The 15,821-nt window shown below is 45.4% G+C and overlaps 5 protein-coding genes and 1 long non-coding RNA gene across 7 annotated transcripts; 2 read left to right on the top strand and 4 right to left on the bottom strand.

Moving 5' to 3' along the window:
- Window positions 1-3,045: 3,045 nt before the first annotated feature.
- LOC136187937 (uncharacterized) lies at window positions 3,046-4,492 on the bottom strand. Its single transcript, XR_010670043.1, has 5 exons — window positions 4,336-4,492; window positions 4,167-4,284; window positions 3,554-4,105; window positions 3,342-3,497; window positions 3,046-3,270 (listed from the first exon to the last, which is right to left on the bottom strand). It is a non-coding gene; the product is annotated as an uncharacterized lncRNA (long non-coding RNA).
- Window positions 4,493-6,806: 2,314 nt separating this feature from the next.
- LOC136188130 (DNA ligase 1-like) lies at window positions 6,807-10,559 on the top strand. The gene is made up of 15 exons (XM_065975858.1): window positions 6,807-6,930; window positions 6,998-7,040; window positions 7,089-7,190; window positions 7,241-7,297; window positions 7,359-7,455; window positions 7,521-7,661; window positions 7,709-7,810; window positions 7,869-7,936; window positions 7,998-8,092; window positions 8,155-8,269; window positions 8,318-8,394; window positions 8,450-9,683; window positions 9,734-9,923; window positions 9,979-10,164; window positions 10,216-10,559. Exons 2-12 carry the CDS (start codon window positions 7,003-7,005, stop codon window positions 8,683-8,685), a joined length of 1,128 nt encoding a protein of 375 aa, XP_065831930.1. The 5' UTR covers window positions 6,807-6,930; window positions 6,998-7,002; the 3' UTR covers window positions 8,686-9,683; window positions 9,734-9,923; window positions 9,979-10,164; window positions 10,216-10,559.
- Window positions 8,884-10,323, top strand: LOC136188457 (golgin subfamily A member 6-like protein 4). Its single transcript, XM_065976189.1, has 5 exons — window positions 8,884-9,303; window positions 9,418-9,683; window positions 9,734-9,923; window positions 9,979-10,164; window positions 10,216-10,323. Exons 1-5 carry the CDS (start codon window positions 8,884-8,886, stop codon window positions 10,321-10,323), a joined length of 1,170 nt encoding a protein of 389 aa, XP_065832261.1.
- Window positions 10,560-13,144, bottom strand: LOC136188129 (uncharacterized). Of its 2 annotated transcripts, none has more exons than XM_065975856.1 (11): window positions 13,030-13,144; window positions 12,919-12,982; window positions 12,748-12,861; window positions 12,599-12,698; window positions 12,443-12,552; window positions 12,303-12,389; window positions 12,189-12,255; window positions 12,077-12,135; window positions 11,955-12,040; window positions 11,832-11,900; window positions 10,560-11,775 (listed from the first exon to the last, which is right to left on the bottom strand). In XM_065975856.1, the coding sequence occupies exons 1-11, from the start codon at window positions 13,128-13,130 to the stop codon at window positions 10,584-10,586; spliced, it is 2,049 nt and encodes a 682-aa protein (XP_065831928.1). In that variant the 5' UTR covers window positions 13,131-13,144; the 3' UTR covers window positions 10,560-10,583. The 2 variants fall into 2 exon arrangements, with proteins under 2 accessions (XP_065831928.1, XP_065831929.1); XM_065975857.1 differs by having other exon boundaries at window positions 12,443-12,549.
- A 95-nt stretch (window positions 13,145-13,239) lies between these two features.
- LOC136188455 (COMM domain-containing protein 8-like) lies at window positions 13,240-14,144 on the bottom strand. Its single transcript, XM_065976188.1, is given in 6 exon segments — window positions 13,240-13,397; window positions 13,462-13,620; window positions 13,680-13,735; window positions 13,738-13,831; window positions 13,887-14,009; window positions 14,136-14,144. Coding segments are annotated over 6 exon segments (465 nt in total). The 3' UTR covers window positions 13,240-13,373.
- A 271-nt stretch (window positions 14,145-14,415) lies between these two features.
- On the bottom strand, window positions 14,416-15,784 carry LOC136188454 (probable 3-hydroxyisobutyrate dehydrogenase, mitochondrial). Its single transcript, XM_065976187.1, is given in 9 exon segments — window positions 14,416-14,574; window positions 14,625-14,702; window positions 14,705-14,783; window positions 14,828-14,904; window positions 14,949-15,082; window positions 15,135-15,256; window positions 15,307-15,548; window positions 15,588-15,610; window positions 15,650-15,784. Coding segments are annotated over 9 exon segments (1,026 nt in total). The 5' UTR covers window positions 15,762-15,784.
- Window positions 15,785-15,821: the final 37 nt, after the last annotated feature.

Raw genomic sequence — 15,821 nt, 5'->3', positions numbered from 1 at the left:
TTTTTGAAGTTTTTCCGGCATTTTCGCGCGCATTGCGCGCGCGAAATTTTTTTACCACGCTCATTCAAGACAAGGTTTTTGATTAGCTCACTCAGAATTTAAATTTTCCGAAAAATCTTAGCCTACTTTCATTATTATATCCGTAACAAATTCGTTAGCTACTTCTAAAAGATTTAGTTCGTCTTTGTATGAGCTAAGCGTCATTAATTAAACAAAAAAACACGATTATCGCTAATTAATCTTTAGAGGGTTCCCGTATCCCAGGTTACGTTTGCTGTTCCCAACTTCCCATCCGTTTGCATCGGTAGAATCGAGTCTTCCGTGCCGATTTAAAGCCGTCTGCATACTGTAATGTTTGTTTTACATGATCGAGAAAAGCTCAATAAGGCACGAGACCTCCCGTCACGTGAGGCGGTGACGACACTAAAATGACAAGTCTCTGGCAATGCTAATATTAGGCAAGTCAAGTCCTCTTTGCAAACATATCTTATAAATTTGCTAGTAAAAGGTGAGAGTTATGTTTTTACATATGGGACACGGGAGAGGAATGGGACATGGAGCCTCTGTCCGAAGACGACGATTCTACAGGTAGCGTAGACCCTACTTCGATTATTTTGCTCTTCGGGTGAGCAAGCATAGGAGTTTGTATTTCTTGTGAGGGGCCCCCTTTCTCCAACGTCTACGTCCTGCAATGTGAGTTTACACGTGGCATACGGGGTGTGATACAGGTTTTTGGTTGAGTTCCGAAATCCGTTCGAATCCACGCGATCTCGCGTCGCTTTGCTTCTCCGCGTCTAGGTACGGCATCGATTAAACGCAAGCGACCCGAAGAAGGCGAAGCCCGTTTTTCCGACGCCTCGCTTTCCCCATGGCCCAACCCCATCCGGCGATCGACAGCACGCTCGTTCGAGTCGTTTCCGAGCGAAGTGCAATACCAGGCGCCTCAAATCGGCTCGCAACCGTTCGCGTAAGCCTCCAGCGCTAGCGGGGACCCCTCTCGTTGCAACGAAAATTTCTCTCAGCGTGTCGCAACCGAGTCTTCCGCACGCGCACGTAAGAAAAAAACGTCAAATAAATAAAAGTAAAAATGTTCGAACTTTCGTTAGTTATTGACGCCGTCGTTTCAGTCTGCGCAGCGCAGGCGTCCACTCAGCCGGCTCCCCAGCTCTCCCCAGCAACAAGCGTCGCCCGCCTAGCAAAAAAAGTAGCAATAATTTCAATGACGCAAAGTCGAAGACGCTCTCTCTTATCTGGACGTCGAATCTTTGATTTTTAGAGCGTTCCCTATATTAGACAACGTAGTCCCTAATCTTTAATCTTTAGACGGTTCTCTATATTAGAGAACGTAGTCCCTAATCTTTCATTTTTAGAGGGTTCCCTATATTAGAAAACGTAGTTCCTAATCTTTGATTTTAGAGAACGTAGTCCCTAAACTTTGATTTTTAGACGGTTCCCTATATTAGAGAACGTAGTCCCTAATCTTTAATCTTTAGACGGTTCCCTATATTATAGAACGTAGTCCCTAATCTTTGATTTTTAGAGGGTTCCCTATATTAGAGAACGTAGTCCCTAATCTTTGATTTTTAGAGGGTTCCCTATACTAGATAATGATGGCCTTTGTGAGCCATCATGGGATCCCCGAACACCCCCAGCACAATCTTATTACTCTACTTGTTGTAAAGCCTTTTTGCATAATTTGCATCGCACTGCCTAACCACGTGGGTTGGCATGCTTTATTTTCCTCAAAAGCCTACAATTTGGCCTCTTTATGTAAGCGTGACACAGAGCTATACCTCTCCTAACCCTAACCTCTGCCCCTTTGGGTGATCGTGTCACGAGGCCCATTATCAGCTCGCAGTTGGGTTTGCGTGCTGCGAGCTGCGCTCGCAGCACGACAAACCCAACGTGCTCCTTTACTGCGTTCCCTTTATAAACGTACACGTTCCTGAAAACTTTTGAACACAATCCGGGGTCCCTATATACTGTGACGTCACCGTTTTATGTACTGTACATTTTGTTCAAAATACGGGAGAGTATGACATCACAATGAATGTGATGTCATAAAGGCACCTGTGTGTGTGATTGGCCTAAGAGCGATTGTGACGTGAGCGTTACCGACAGACAGACAGAAACACACTTTGGTTTTTGGGCGATCACGTTTGAGAGACCCTCCCACCAGGGCGCGCGCGGGCGAAGCCCGCGCGCGCCCTGGTGTTCGGGGAATCATAGAGAACGTAGTCCCTAATCTTTGATTTTTAGAGGGTTCCCTATACAAGAGAACGTAGTCCCTAATATTTAATTTTTAGACGGTTCCCTATATTAGAGAACGTAGTCCCTAATCTTAAATCTGTAGACGGTTCCCTATATTAGAGAACGTACAGTGCACGCCACCATAAATTTCCACTTCGCAACTAGCGCGCGTTTTTTCTCGCGAAATGAAGTCTCGCCATCGGCGGCACTTTTCGCGCTACTATGAGTTTAGGAGATTGTTTCTCCTAACAGCGTTTGTTCTTTCGGGTCTAGTGAAGCCGCCGGTTTAGAGAAAAAATTACTTTCGCGATGCCACGCCCAAAAACGCGTTTTGCTGACTTCTCGCGTATCCGGTAAAAATCGCTTAGGCCTGCTGATGTACTGGAGAAAATTTCAAAACGTTTCATTGAATGAAATGTTTCCGAAATTTTCTTGTTTTCGCAAAAACGGCCGTTTCTAGGTTGCGTACCTACGCTCCTTTTTGTGCATTTTTCTCCATAACGATACTATAAATTTTTCTTTTCAAAATTTTAGGGGGTCACTGAAAGGCAATTTTAAAATCTCATTGATAGACATTAACGAAGAAATGCTTTTTGGCGAAAGTATTTCGTCTCGAATTTGGCTTCGATTAGAGCGATGCTACCCTAACGCGCGCACGGCTAGCAACATGGAAATATTTTTTTATCACAATAGTATGACTGTGACGTAACAATCACTTAACCCCTTTACCAAAATTGCGCGAACATTATGTGAACGAACACTGGTCCGTGATTGGCTGATAGCAGAACTTCTTCGTTTTAGGCGGAAGAGTTTCACAATCACATTTATATTACCTCCTAAACTATTTAATGACATTTTAGTTACGTTAGCAGGGCCTTTTGTAAAGGGGTAGGAGACTGAAAAATTGGAAATTTATGGTGGCGTGCACTGTAGTCGCGATGGAAACCGGCGAAATTGCGTCCCCATTCGTAGGAAGGATAGACGCGAATCATGCCACGCGTCGTCGCAAAGTATTGCCACCTATTAATTAATTAATTAATTAATTAATTAAAATTTAATAAATATATAAAATATAGGATTATTTTTTGTACCTTAGCGACGAGTCGTTTTGGTAATTCTTCTTGAAGAGATCGTCGAGACCGTTCGTCCATCGGATTTCGGCGGCGGCGACGCCAGCGTCGCTTCTCGATACAGCATCCGGGAGTTTGATCACACTCGGATCGAACGAAACCTTCTGTTTGAAAACGCTAGAACACGCGCACATATAAGACTGAAATTCCTAAAGTTTTGTTTCTATTCTTACTCCGAATAGGATGCTTGCAATAAAGAATTAGGAAAATGGGCGTCACTGTAATCCGTTCGAATACCCATCCGTATTGGGAGCGACCGTTCGAGAAGAATCGTCAGGGCTGACGTAGTAGTCGCTTTTCTCAAAGTCTTGATACAATAATTCCGCTTCATCGCGGCGAGATCTTGAACCGCCTTCTGTTTTTGATCGAAAAACGCTTCCAATCCACTAGCAATTCGTTCGACCATTTCCAGCCCGGAAACGTTCTCCGACAAGAACGAATTCATATGAAACGCTCTCTGAGTGTCCGCCACTTTGAGTCCAGTCAATTGACTTCCGATCACTTGAGTCCACGTTTTGACGTCGATGTTTATGCCTGACCACGCCCTCTCACGACGAGTAGGGAAAGAAGAACGATTAGAATCCCGAAGTAACGTCGATCGAAGAGCCCGAGAAAAGAAGCGAGAAGAAGTAAAACGACGCTCGAAGGAAGAAGACGCGATCCGGCGTTCGCCGGATCGAACGTAAAGCATTCTCCCGTCGTTTGCATAACAGCACTTTTTCCACCTTTTATAAATACACAATGAATTGATAGGCTCGCTCGTTCCCCAAAAGGGGCCTCACTTACTTCCGTTCTTTCCAATGATGAAATTTACTTGAGGATTGAGTTCGAGTTCCAAAAAACGATGGCACATAAAGTTTTTTAGTTCCAATCGCTCGATTATGCCGTTTTCTGATTCCGATCGCTTTATAATCGCTTCGTAAGACATCTCAAAGCTCCATTTCATTCGTTTTACCCTCGTCGCTTCACTGTGCTGCGAATGATCGCCACTAAGCTCTTCGTACGACATGGCTACGGATTCATCTCGATGATCCGACGAATCGAGCGACTGGTGGGACCGTTTTCGCGGCCGCGACGACGACATATCGAACGTTTTCTTAGTGTCCGCGAACACTAATACGGGACAGCAGCTAGAAGACACGTGCCTCGACTATGTACTATTTTGTGCCTCTGGAAAATGTGCAAATCAATATGAAAAGGTCCATGAACGATTAAACGAGTCTGTGCTACGCTGCCATTTTCATGACGTCAGGGCGCATAATATTGGACTTTAATGATCAAGGTCAGCACATTTCTTGCCATTCTTGCCACGTCAGTCCATAGGTTCGGATAAGTGTACAATTACACTGCACGCTTCACACGGAACGTTTAGATATTTCGTGTGCCGTACTCTTTATCTCTGTCACGCCTGCTTTGCGCGACGAATTCAAAGATCACTGTAGCACTTCTGAGTCTCAAAGCAGCCGACACGGTATGACGTTACAAAATTACGTCATAATATTTTTACATTTCATCCCTAGGGCTTCACTTGAAGGCGGCGACGCACGTCGTCTTCGCCGAGCTTTACTTCAATCCGGGCGCTAAACAGGGCACTGTAATTCGAATGAAACGTCGCTACGAAGTCGGTCTCGAGAAGCTCGCATCAGCGGCGAGCCAAGTAGCGGGCATGGAAAAGGAACTTGAAGACTTGCAGCCCCAGCTCAAAACAGCAGCAGAAGAAAACGAAAAAATGATGACAATCATCGCAAAAGAGAGCGTCGAAGTCGAAGAAAAGAGCAAAGTCGTACGCCAAGACGAAGCAGTAGCGTCAGAAAAGGCAGCCGAAGCGAAAGCATTAAAGGAGGAATGCGAGAGCGATTTAGCAGAGGCAATACAGGCTCTCGAAGCGGCCGCGCTAAAAACCCTCAAACCCGCCGACATAACAGTCGTAAAATCAATGAAAAATCCACCGGACGGCGTGAAACTCGTCATGGAAGCCGTCTGCGTAATGAAAGAGGTAAAACCGGAGAAAGTCAACGATCCGGCGGGCACGGGAAAAAAGATTCTCGACTATTGGGGCCCGTCGAAGCGCGTCCTAGGCAACTTCCTCGCATGCCTACGCGAATACGGAAAGGATAACATCCCCGTGAGCGTCATAAAAAAATTCGCGACGATTATATAACGAATCCGGATTTCGATCCGACGAAAGTTCGCAATGCTTCGTCGGCGGCTGAGGGTCTTTGTAGGTGGTTAAAGCGATGGAGATTTACGATCGAGTCGCGAAAGTTGTCGCACCGAAAAAAGTCAATTAAAAGAAGCTGAATCGTCTTTAGCTGAAACGATTAAAATTCTCAATGAAAAACGCGCCGAATTGAAAGAAGTCGAAGATCGACTCGCGAGTCTTCAAGATCAATTCAAGGAGATGACGGAGAAGAAAGAGAAACTCGAATTCCAGGTGGATCAATGCGAGAAAAAATTAGAACGCGCTTAATTGGCGGTTTGGGCGGCGAAATCTCTCCAAGCGACGTACGATAACTTGACAGGCGACGTTCTAATCGCTTCGGGAGTCAAGGATGGCGAGCGTTTATAGTGTAATCGTTCGGGCGTCTTTTCCACGAACGCCATGTTGGAATTAGCGTGCGGTAATCGTAGGCTTTGAGACGTTTGGGGCTCTTTCTACTGCTCATTTGGGGTACCGATGAATGCGCAGAGATATTGAGCGATTCGCGAGTTCACGTGACTCCAAAAGGGGCCCGTATTGTTCGAAATGGGGCAGTCGTTCAGTGTCTATTTGTCTGCTTCAGTCGACTTCAATGCACACTCCTAGGTCCTTTTGTGGTCATGCAACAGCAGGAACTTCCAAATCAGAGTAAATTCTTACGTGACAAATTTTCTGAACGACTTTCACCTGCTCAGGAATTTGCTCAGGAATTAGAACAAGCGAAAGCAGCGAACACAAGCAAAGAAAAAGAAAGCGTTTGGCATTTTCTGACGACGACAGCAGTCCAAAGCGAGAATCGGCCCGAATCTCGAACGAATTAGCCTCTTACCCAGACCCTTTCTCGGTCCCGGATGCTCCGCAACCGGGTCTGGTACCTCCCCTTTCACACCACAAACCCCTCCTACTATGACGTAGGGGAACCGTTGCCCCAGTACAAGTTGCCCGAGTACAGTACACGCCGCAATCGGCGTTCTTTTAGTAATAGATCGACGTATTACTCTTCTACGTAGGTCTCTGCATCCATGAAACGACCGTTCGCACACGAAAAAGGGGTTAGAACTGCTCCACGTCGATAAACTAAAACTCCTCCTAAGTACCATTTGACCTTTTTTTCGTTTCGAATGGATGTAGAGACCTACGTAGAAGAGTAATACGTCGAAAAGAACGCCGATTGCGGCGTGTACTGTACTCGGGCAACTGTGTACGCGGGCAACGGTTCCCCTACGTCATAGTAGGAGGGGTTTGTGGTGTGAAAGGGGAGGTACAGTACCAGACCCTTTCTCGCCGGTTGCGGAGCATCCGGGACCGAGAAAGGGTCTGGGTAAGAGGCTACGAACGAATCCACCAAAGGTTGACCAGTCAGTCAGTCAGTCAGTCTCCCAGAATATAAGAAAGATGGATTTTTTACGTCATTTAGATGAGATGAAAGCAATTGCACCTGAGAAAAAAGAAGAAGAGAAGTGGGTCATTTTTTTCACCGACACGTGTTTGTACAATGTTTTCCGTAGAGAAACAAGTGTTCAAGCAGTTATCGTCGATCCTTCTTCGTACAGTCCCGACAAGAATCGATACGATCCCATATCAGATGCATGCTGGAGCAATGAACAGGAGTATGAAAAAGTATCTCTCAGTAAAATTCGTTTGTTGATTTTTTTATTAGTGTTCCGTACCTTGCTCTGACGAAAACGTTTGATCTCATAGAGGGCGTATCTGGACGGTTTGAATAGTTTGCTTTCGTTTTTCTTTTTTTGACGTGCAATATAATTCCATGCTCCTAGACTCAAAATCATTTCGATTCTTCGCAACCTTTTTCGCTCTGTCGTTTCACTCACTCCAGACGATCTTCTGGCATGTGTTTATCTCTGTCTCAATCAGGTATAATAAAGAATAGGTTACATCCTGTCATTATTCCTTATGTGATCTATTTTCTGTGTTGTTAGATTGGTCCTGCTTACGATGGCCTCGAGTTGGGAATAGGCGAGAGTCTTCTCATGAAAGCCGTTTCCCAGGCGACGGGCCGAACGCTTGCCTCCGTCAAATCTCAAAAGTCAAAGATGGGAGACTTGGGTGCAGTAGCACAGGTAGGAAAAATTCCAGACGGTCTTCACGATTTCATTGGCACTTGCAGATGAGTCGTACAAACCAAAGGCTCATGTTCCAACCACCAAGACTGACTGTGAAATCCGTCTTTGGCCGGCTAAAAGAAATTGCTAAAATGACTGGCAATGCAGTAAGAGACAAGCGAGTCGACTGACTGTCTTTCCACTCCTGCACTCACAGTCTATTAGCCGAAATTTGACCACGTCAAATCGATGCTGGTTGCCTGTCGAGAGTCCGAAGCAAAGTTTCTTATAAGGTAATTATTGGTATGAGAACCGTACAAGTGCTGGCCATACTAACTCCATTATCATCTCTAGGTCTTTGTCTGGCAAACTGAGAATTGGTCTCGCGGAGAAGTCCATTCTCGTTTCGCTCGCCCACGCACTCGTCTATACGTTTATCGCAGCGGCAGGTGCATTGACGCTGTTGCACACTATATATATATATATACTCTCATATCTCTTTCGTTTCAAGATGAACCGTCTTCGTCGCCCGCGAAACGCGTCTACGACGCAAGCAAGGGAGTAGGAGGCGACGCTTTCAAAGCGAAACTAGACAAGGTGGTTCTCGTCCTTAAAACGACCTATTGGTAAGTCTCTACACCTGTTGGATAGGATTGTCTAGTGTCTATGCGTAGTGAATTGCCTTGCTATGATCGCATCATTCCTACCGTGCTTCGACACGGACTCGAATCGCTGCGAGATCATTCTCCAGGTGATGAAACTTCTTCTTTTCTTTCGCCGTCTATGTTCTCCTTTTCGTTTCTAAGGCATTCCTTTGAAGCCAATGCTAGCCCATCCGACGAAGGGCATCGGCGAAGTTCTGAAGAGATTTGACAAGGCTTCGTTTGTGTGTGAATACAAGTATGACGGAGAGAGAGCACAGGTTTCAAATGCAGTTCTATTCTGGGGAGAGGGACGATTTGGAAATGCCAGAAAAGCAGCAAAGTTTCTTTACCAACAGAGCTTCTGGAAAACGCTAGAAAGAGAATTGCAGTTGAGATAAACGGCTGCCATTTCTATATGGTTTAAAAACCGCAATCTGTGGAAGGCCTTCGGCAAACCAGAGGTCCTGCATAAAGGAAGCAAAGGGTTCAAAGACGTGCTCGACGCTTGTGAAACTGCCTACGTAAAACTAGAGAGAACATTTGTAGAAGTACCATCTCAGGCTCTTCCCGATCCACACAAAGCCTCTGATGACCCGATGAAGGAAGCGGAATTTTATCAAAACAGCAAAATAGAAATACTTTCTGAATTTAAAACATGTGATGAGATCAAGACGCCCAGCCTGCCGTCCGTGGAGGAGATAGAAAAGCCGTCTAGCTTTGGCCAGAAGGAAAGCCAATTCCTGAAACGTTGGCGCGTTGACGTTGACGAGATCTCTAAGGAGCTGCTCAGACAAGAACAGAAAATGAAACTCCTTCTACAAGAAAAAGAGAATCGCATAGCAGAGCTAGAAAGTAGGCAGGAAGAGCTTTGGGCACAAAAGAGGATACAGGAAAAGACTATCAGAGAAGGAATACGGAGTCGAAAGGCGATGAAAGAGAGGCTCAAAGAGGAAGCAAACAAACACTCTGAAACACTTATCCATCTCTGTGCAGAAAATGCTCATCTCAAATCCCAAGTAGAATCTCTCCGCCTTCGTAAGGATGAAACAGAGTTTATCGACGAGAATAAGACGCAGGACGACGAATGGACGAATTAGTAGGAGTACGAAAAGAGAGGGACGAGTTGGTAGGAGAGAAAGATCACTGCATGGGCCACAAACTTCGACCTGCTTCGAGAAGAGAAGGACAAAATCGCCGAGGAGAAAGAGAGCTTGTTCACGCAGTGCTCCAAAGCGAATGACGAAAAGGCCTTGCTTCTTGATCACGTAAAACGACTGAATAAGAAAATCGACGACGTGGAACTGCGTCATCACGTTGAATGCAATCGTTCAGTACGTAGACTTTTGAGGGATGACGTCACAGCTACGGTTGCAGAACTAAAGCGGCAGCGAGACAAGTAGAATATCTAAAGTACATTTCGTAAGAAGGTATAATCTTCTTGTTTAGACACAACGAAGATGCACAGAAGCGGTTGGCTGAAAACGCTGAGGTGGAGCAGTTGTCCGATCCGAATCGGCCAAGCGAGGTGGCCAGACGCTATGGCGACCTGTTTCAGCGCACCTACGACGTTGTTGACGTGCTAGAAGAAAGAGACGTAGACGAAGACACCTGCAATCGCTTCGTAGAAATGCTAAAGGTAGACATCAAAGCCGTCTACGTTGTACCCAGGGTACCTGATGTATTGCTCGTAGATATCAAGCGACGTAGCTACGACTAAAGTAGATGAATATCAGAGAGCCAATGCAAAGAACCACGGTCTCAACGACGCTTTTCTGAAGAAGAATTCAGCTCAGAGAACTCTCAAAGAAAGTGTTACCTGCCTCTTGAGGCTGGCTTCAACTGCAAGAAAAGAAGAGAACAGCAGTTGTATTACCAAGGTTAAGCAAGTGGCGTATCAAGAATGACTTTTACTCTCTATATACTAATAGGCCGCTTTTGAGAAAGTGAAGAAGACCGAGACGTTTCAGAAGTACAAATCTAAAGAGATCACTTCTGCTATTGAGAAATTTTTGAGACAAACTGCTTCGGTTGTGTGAGAGGTTGCGATATTTTCCCGTCAAACTGATTTCGTTTATGATGACAAGACGTTTGACGAAGCAGTTCATGAACGTTTCCCTGGTTCGAATGCTAAGACTGAAAACGTTTAAGTCCGTTGTTTGGCCTCGGCTGACTGAACGTTTTACTGGAAAGACCCTTTGCAAAGGAAAAGTACTGACTGGTGTCTAATCTTTTGTGTATTTCCACGTGATTGTGAAATTAGGTACTTTAAAAAATTCAACACACAGATCTTAGCTTACTACTCTGAGTGACCCAAAAAGTCTAGTTTTACTGTTCCTCGAACTTCTGTATTGCTAGAGACATCCGTGGATACGACTTCAATTTCAGTTTTTCCAAAACGCATGGCGACATGTAGTCTCCTGTTCTTTCCTCCTTTTGTGTTAGGCATTGGTAGCGTCATCCGAGCCACTTGTTTAACGCCTTCATCGGTACTATATCGAGGTAATAGAATTTCAGATGAGTAAATGCAGATGTCAACTTTTGTAGTATTTGCGGACGGGGGATAAAACACGTGCATCACCTCTTGCCCTACTTCTAGTTCATCGTTTCTCTGAACAAATATTTGTAGGCGATGGAGGCATCTTTCCGTTCCGGTATCATCAACAATGCAATAAGAAACAGGATCAAGCCCCTCAACAAATTCAGGCCGGCATTCCATGCTATAGGTGTAGCGGACCCGACGAGACACAACCTCCGTCGGATCGTGACCAAACAGCACGGCACCCATGACAACGGCAAGAGAGCTCTCAGGTGGAATGATGATTCGTAAACTAAACGATTTTTCAAAACGATCGCGCAAATAGTTCTGCAACAGTTCGCACGTTGCAAAACCGCCGACGAGAATCATGTATTCAACTCGACCGACGTTGCGGATAATCGTCTCCAAGTGTTCTGCGATGTTTACAAAGACGGGTTGAAATAGTTTGCAGACTTCCCGATATTTCATAGCCAGTGCACCGCGAACGCACTTGAGATTGGAATTGCCCGTGGCAGCAATTGCCCCTTTGACCGAAGTTTTGCGATCGGTGAGAAACGAATGAAAGGAAAAAGGAAATTCGACGTAGGTCGCGTTGTTGGGTGACGAAGTACGCTTGTTCGTTTCGAATTTCATTGAGATTAGGTCGACCCAGTCGCCAGGATATTCGACTTCGTATTTCTCGATTACGCCTTTGCCGAAAATGCTGTGAAGCAGTTGAACAAAATTCTTATCAACGGCACTGTTTTCGTCCCTGAAGCGTTTCTTGTTGCCCACGGTCATTTGAGAGCGCAATTTTGAATCGGAAGAGGTTGCACTGGATAATAAGCATTTACTTGCTTTTTCCTCTGTCATCAACAGCTTTGTCATCGTCTCAACGACGCGCAGAGCGGAGTTTCTGAATGGGACTAAGATGAGAACTTTGGGCCTCGTCATACCCTGGTCAAGACACTCCCTAAAAATGATCATTGTCTTTCAACTGGCGCATGTTGTCAGCTTCAACTTTCTTACGATGCGTCTGCGCCGCTTTCGAACGCTTGCCTCAGCCGAGAATTGTTCTTCGTCACTCTGTGCCGAGATCTGAAAAATAATCCTATAAACTGTCTCTGCTCTCTGGCGACTGAGAGTCCTCACTTCAGAACGTGATTGAGTGCGTGGAGGCAGTAGAGAGGTCGAATCTCCTCGCCGTTTTCAAAGTCACGTTGAACGTACAGAAGATCCTATTGATGTACATGGGTATGCAGGCCTCATATTACCCTGTAGTTGCTGATGTGTGAAAAGAGGCTCTCCTGAAGTGGAGTGAAGAAGGCATGTTCTGCAAAGCACAGAGCCTCCACCTACGTATTTGCCAGAAATTGTCTATAGTACTCGTTTCTTTATCTTTAGCTTCTGGATCGTTGACGGTTTTCCAGTGGTTCACTAGCCTCGTCCGAATCTGCTCTGAAAGTCACAAGAAGACGTCAATAAGGTAACCCTGCTAACCGTATCAATTGTGGATTTAGACGACTTTTGATCAATTATTTGCTGCTCTAGCGGTGACGCAGAAGAGATCAGTCCAAGCATAGGATCCTAATGACGGAAGCCCATCAGTTGAATCTTTCCAGTCGGACAGATCTGCTTACTGAATTCTGGCTCGTTGATCTTGAACCTTTATTCCTTAGTTTTTCGACGTCTTCGTCAGAGAGATTTACTTCAAAATGTCGACAGAACGGATCAGAGGCCGGTAGCCCTGCTAGATTAGCTTCATATATCATCACATGATGGTGCTCTCACAGTACCGTCAGTTTCTCTGCTTGTTTCATCTTCAGCAACTTCCTCAGGTTCACTGTCGCCATCTGATTTCTTTTCATCGTTCAATTCCACCTCCTCGCCTTCATACTGGTAAGAAAATCTATATCCTGTCATAGCACCTCTCATTGCACTGTACTTCTTCAGATGAAGTTGACAGCGTTTTATCTTTTGTCGTCTCCAATGCTGGCTGAACGGTCAGTGAGTCTAGCAATCGCTGATAGACCGTCGGTTCTTCATCGCTTTCCGTAGTCTATCATCCTTATGAAGGAGCAGCAAGCCAAATCAGTCAATATCCTTTACAACGTACAGAAGCACTTTCTTCAACCGATACATCAACGGGTGCAACAGCATCCACCTCTGCATGAACAGGTCTACCACATACATCAGAAACGAAGCAGACAGAATAGGGCCGTGCCACCTCGTCCTGGGATCTTCTGACTGCTTGGCGCGTCGTTTGCGTCGATTTCTCCCAGAGAGACCTTGCTTACGTCTACTTGCCAGACGTTTGCCCCTTCCCATCGGCTAGAGTAGCGTGCTAGACAAGTCCGCCCACCGGGTGCGAAAGTCTCTTCTGCGGAGAAGTCTCACGTAAGGGAATGCATAGATAGAGATGTGCACGCGTGTATGGTGAAGATTCTCATTTTTTTTCAGGCCAAAGCGACAGGATTCGGATTTTTAGACAATTGGTAACAGGCAAGAAGCAATCAGGTTAATCAGATATAAAGGACGTAAAAAACGCACTGTACACTACTTGGGTAGTCACTAGGCCTTCAGTTGTTGGACCACCTAAGAAAACCCAGGTATCAAACATTGTCTATACCCTGTGCTTTTTTTGTTAAGAAATTTTTACCTTGTTGGCTGCTTCAAGAGACGTGATCATGCTCTTTAGCTCTTCCTTGCTCATCTCAACCGACACGTGTCGCGTTTCCTCGTTCGCGTCCTTCACAGACAAATCGACAGCGACGAGCGGCTCTTGAACGGAGGCAATCTTGTCACTCGATAATACCAACTGTCAGGAGAAAGTCTCACTGGGAAAAAAAAACCTCCGCGGTGCTGAAGACTGACTACCTTTAAGTTCCAGTCAAAGTCTTTGAGTCTCGCTTGACTGATGCCGGCAGCGGCATTTTCAATGCTCTGACCACGTCGTCGCGTCTAGCTAATAGACAACTGCTGGCAACGGCGCGATGAGCGTCAGGCAGGATAGTCAGGTGCTCGGAAAGCTGCACAGATTCAACTCTTATCCCTTTGTACGCGGACTTGGAAGTGGAGACTCGCCTCTTTAGGTTTGAGACAAATCGACGTCTTTACGAGCTGCTCGCAAGCGGCTAGGAGTCCATTCCACGAGGTTATTTTTACTATTCGGTTGTAGTCTTGGAATCTCGGGCCCTTTCGATATATCTAATCCAAGCGTCGAGCATGCTTTGAGCTTGACCTCGTAAATCTCCTGGACGTTCGGCCTCGAAGCACGCAATATCGTTACAATCAAACGGCACAGGCTTTAGTCAATATGCAACGTCTTTTCACCAATCTCATAAGCGAGATTATTAATTTGAGAGACGGACGCGGTCGAAAAATCTATGACAGGGCTGATTTAATGAGGAGCCTGCAAAGGCTGGGGATAAATCATCTCAACGTAGACTGTATCAACAATTTCCCCTGCATCAAACTCTTGTAGACCTAGTTCAAAGGGAAGTTCCACAGGGGTCGAAGTCAAAGGTGTCGACTTATCTTTTTATACACTGTAAAAGGAAGCTCATTGTAGGTGGCAAATAATGAATCAACAACACAGTGAAAAAAGAAAAAATCAGACCCTTTCCTTTTTACTAATAAATTGATAAGCAGATGAAAAATCTTTGGAATTGAATCCCTGATCGCACATAATTTGATAGAGTTGCATGGCAAGAGATCCGAGAGGCGTGGCCGAAGACGTATCTTTGGCTGCATTCAACGCCAAACCCAAATCCTAAAAAATCAACCATTATTTAATCTATATCACTATGTAATATTGAAGACTTTTAGCATGAGCTTAGAAGCAAGTCCTCCTTGATAATTATTGCTTGATGGAATGCCGTCGAGAACACCCGGAACAGGGGGTTATATTTCAAGCTCGACCACGATTGGCCGGAGCTGACGTTCATCACGTCAGCAAGCAATTTGGGATCAAGCCCAAGTCTAGGAAATCCATATAGGATTTATCTAGAGAAGATTATCTTTACCTCATGCCAAGATTCATCACTTCAGCTGTGCCAAACATTGTGATGCCCAACATGAGATTATTGCATAGTTTCACCGCCTGAAAAGCAACATCAAACTTCATTTGAGACTTTTCATTTTTACCTGGCCTGCTCCAAGACTGCCACAGTGAAAGACATTCTTTCCCATAAGTTTGAGAAGCTTTTCGGCGTCCTCAAAAGCGTCCTTGCTACCGCCAACGATAAAAGTAAGAAGAGCATCTCGAGCTGCAGTAATACCTTAGATAGAGATATAATCAAGGTAGGTAGACATTTTGCTGCTACACTGCACCTCCAGAAACCGGAGCAACGACCATTCGAGCTCCTTTCTCTGTAGCCATGGCTCCCATTTCCTTCGTGACGGCAGGATCAATTGTGCTCGAATCAATTAACAATGATCCCGAATGAAGAGATCTTTCATAATAATAATTTAAATATTATTCTCTTATTTATTGATATCTCACTTGAATATCCCGTTTTCTCCCGCGTAGACTTCTCGCACGTGCGGACTCGACAGCAACATCGTGATCACGTGTTTAGATTGTTCGGCAACGTGGGCGGGGTTCGTTGCCACTTCGGCGCCGTTCTGACGCAGTTCTTCGACGGGCGCGCTCTCTTTGTCGTGCACGATGACGCGATGGCCCGCTTTGACAAGATTGCGTGCCATGTGAGCGCCCATGTTGCCCAGACCGACGAATCCGATTGGCTGAGAAGTGAGATTCAGCATTTTGACGGGATCGCTTACTTGATTCCTTGCGACGGAGGTCGCTAAGACAATGTCTTTACTCGTAAAGTGGCGATTCTTACTAGAAAAGCGACGCAATTTGGCTAGAAAGCTCGCCATGTTTCTGTAGCTATCGCACGCTAGGGTGACAGTACGTAGGGTCGCCAGTAGGGTCGCAAATGTGCTGTATTTCATTGGACTTGTAAGCAGAACCGTAGCAATGTGAAAATCAAATTTTTAGAGACAAAAGTTTTG

Source organism: Oscarella lobularis, chromosome 6 (assembly GCF_947507565.1).
Source record: "Oscarella lobularis chromosome 6, ooOscLobu1.1, whole genome shotgun sequence".
NCBI lineage: Eukaryota > Metazoa > Porifera > Homoscleromorpha > Homosclerophorida > Oscarellidae > Oscarella > Oscarella lobularis.
The sequence above is the reverse complement of the archived record's forward strand: the minus strand, read 5'-3'. Positions and strand labels throughout refer to the sequence as shown.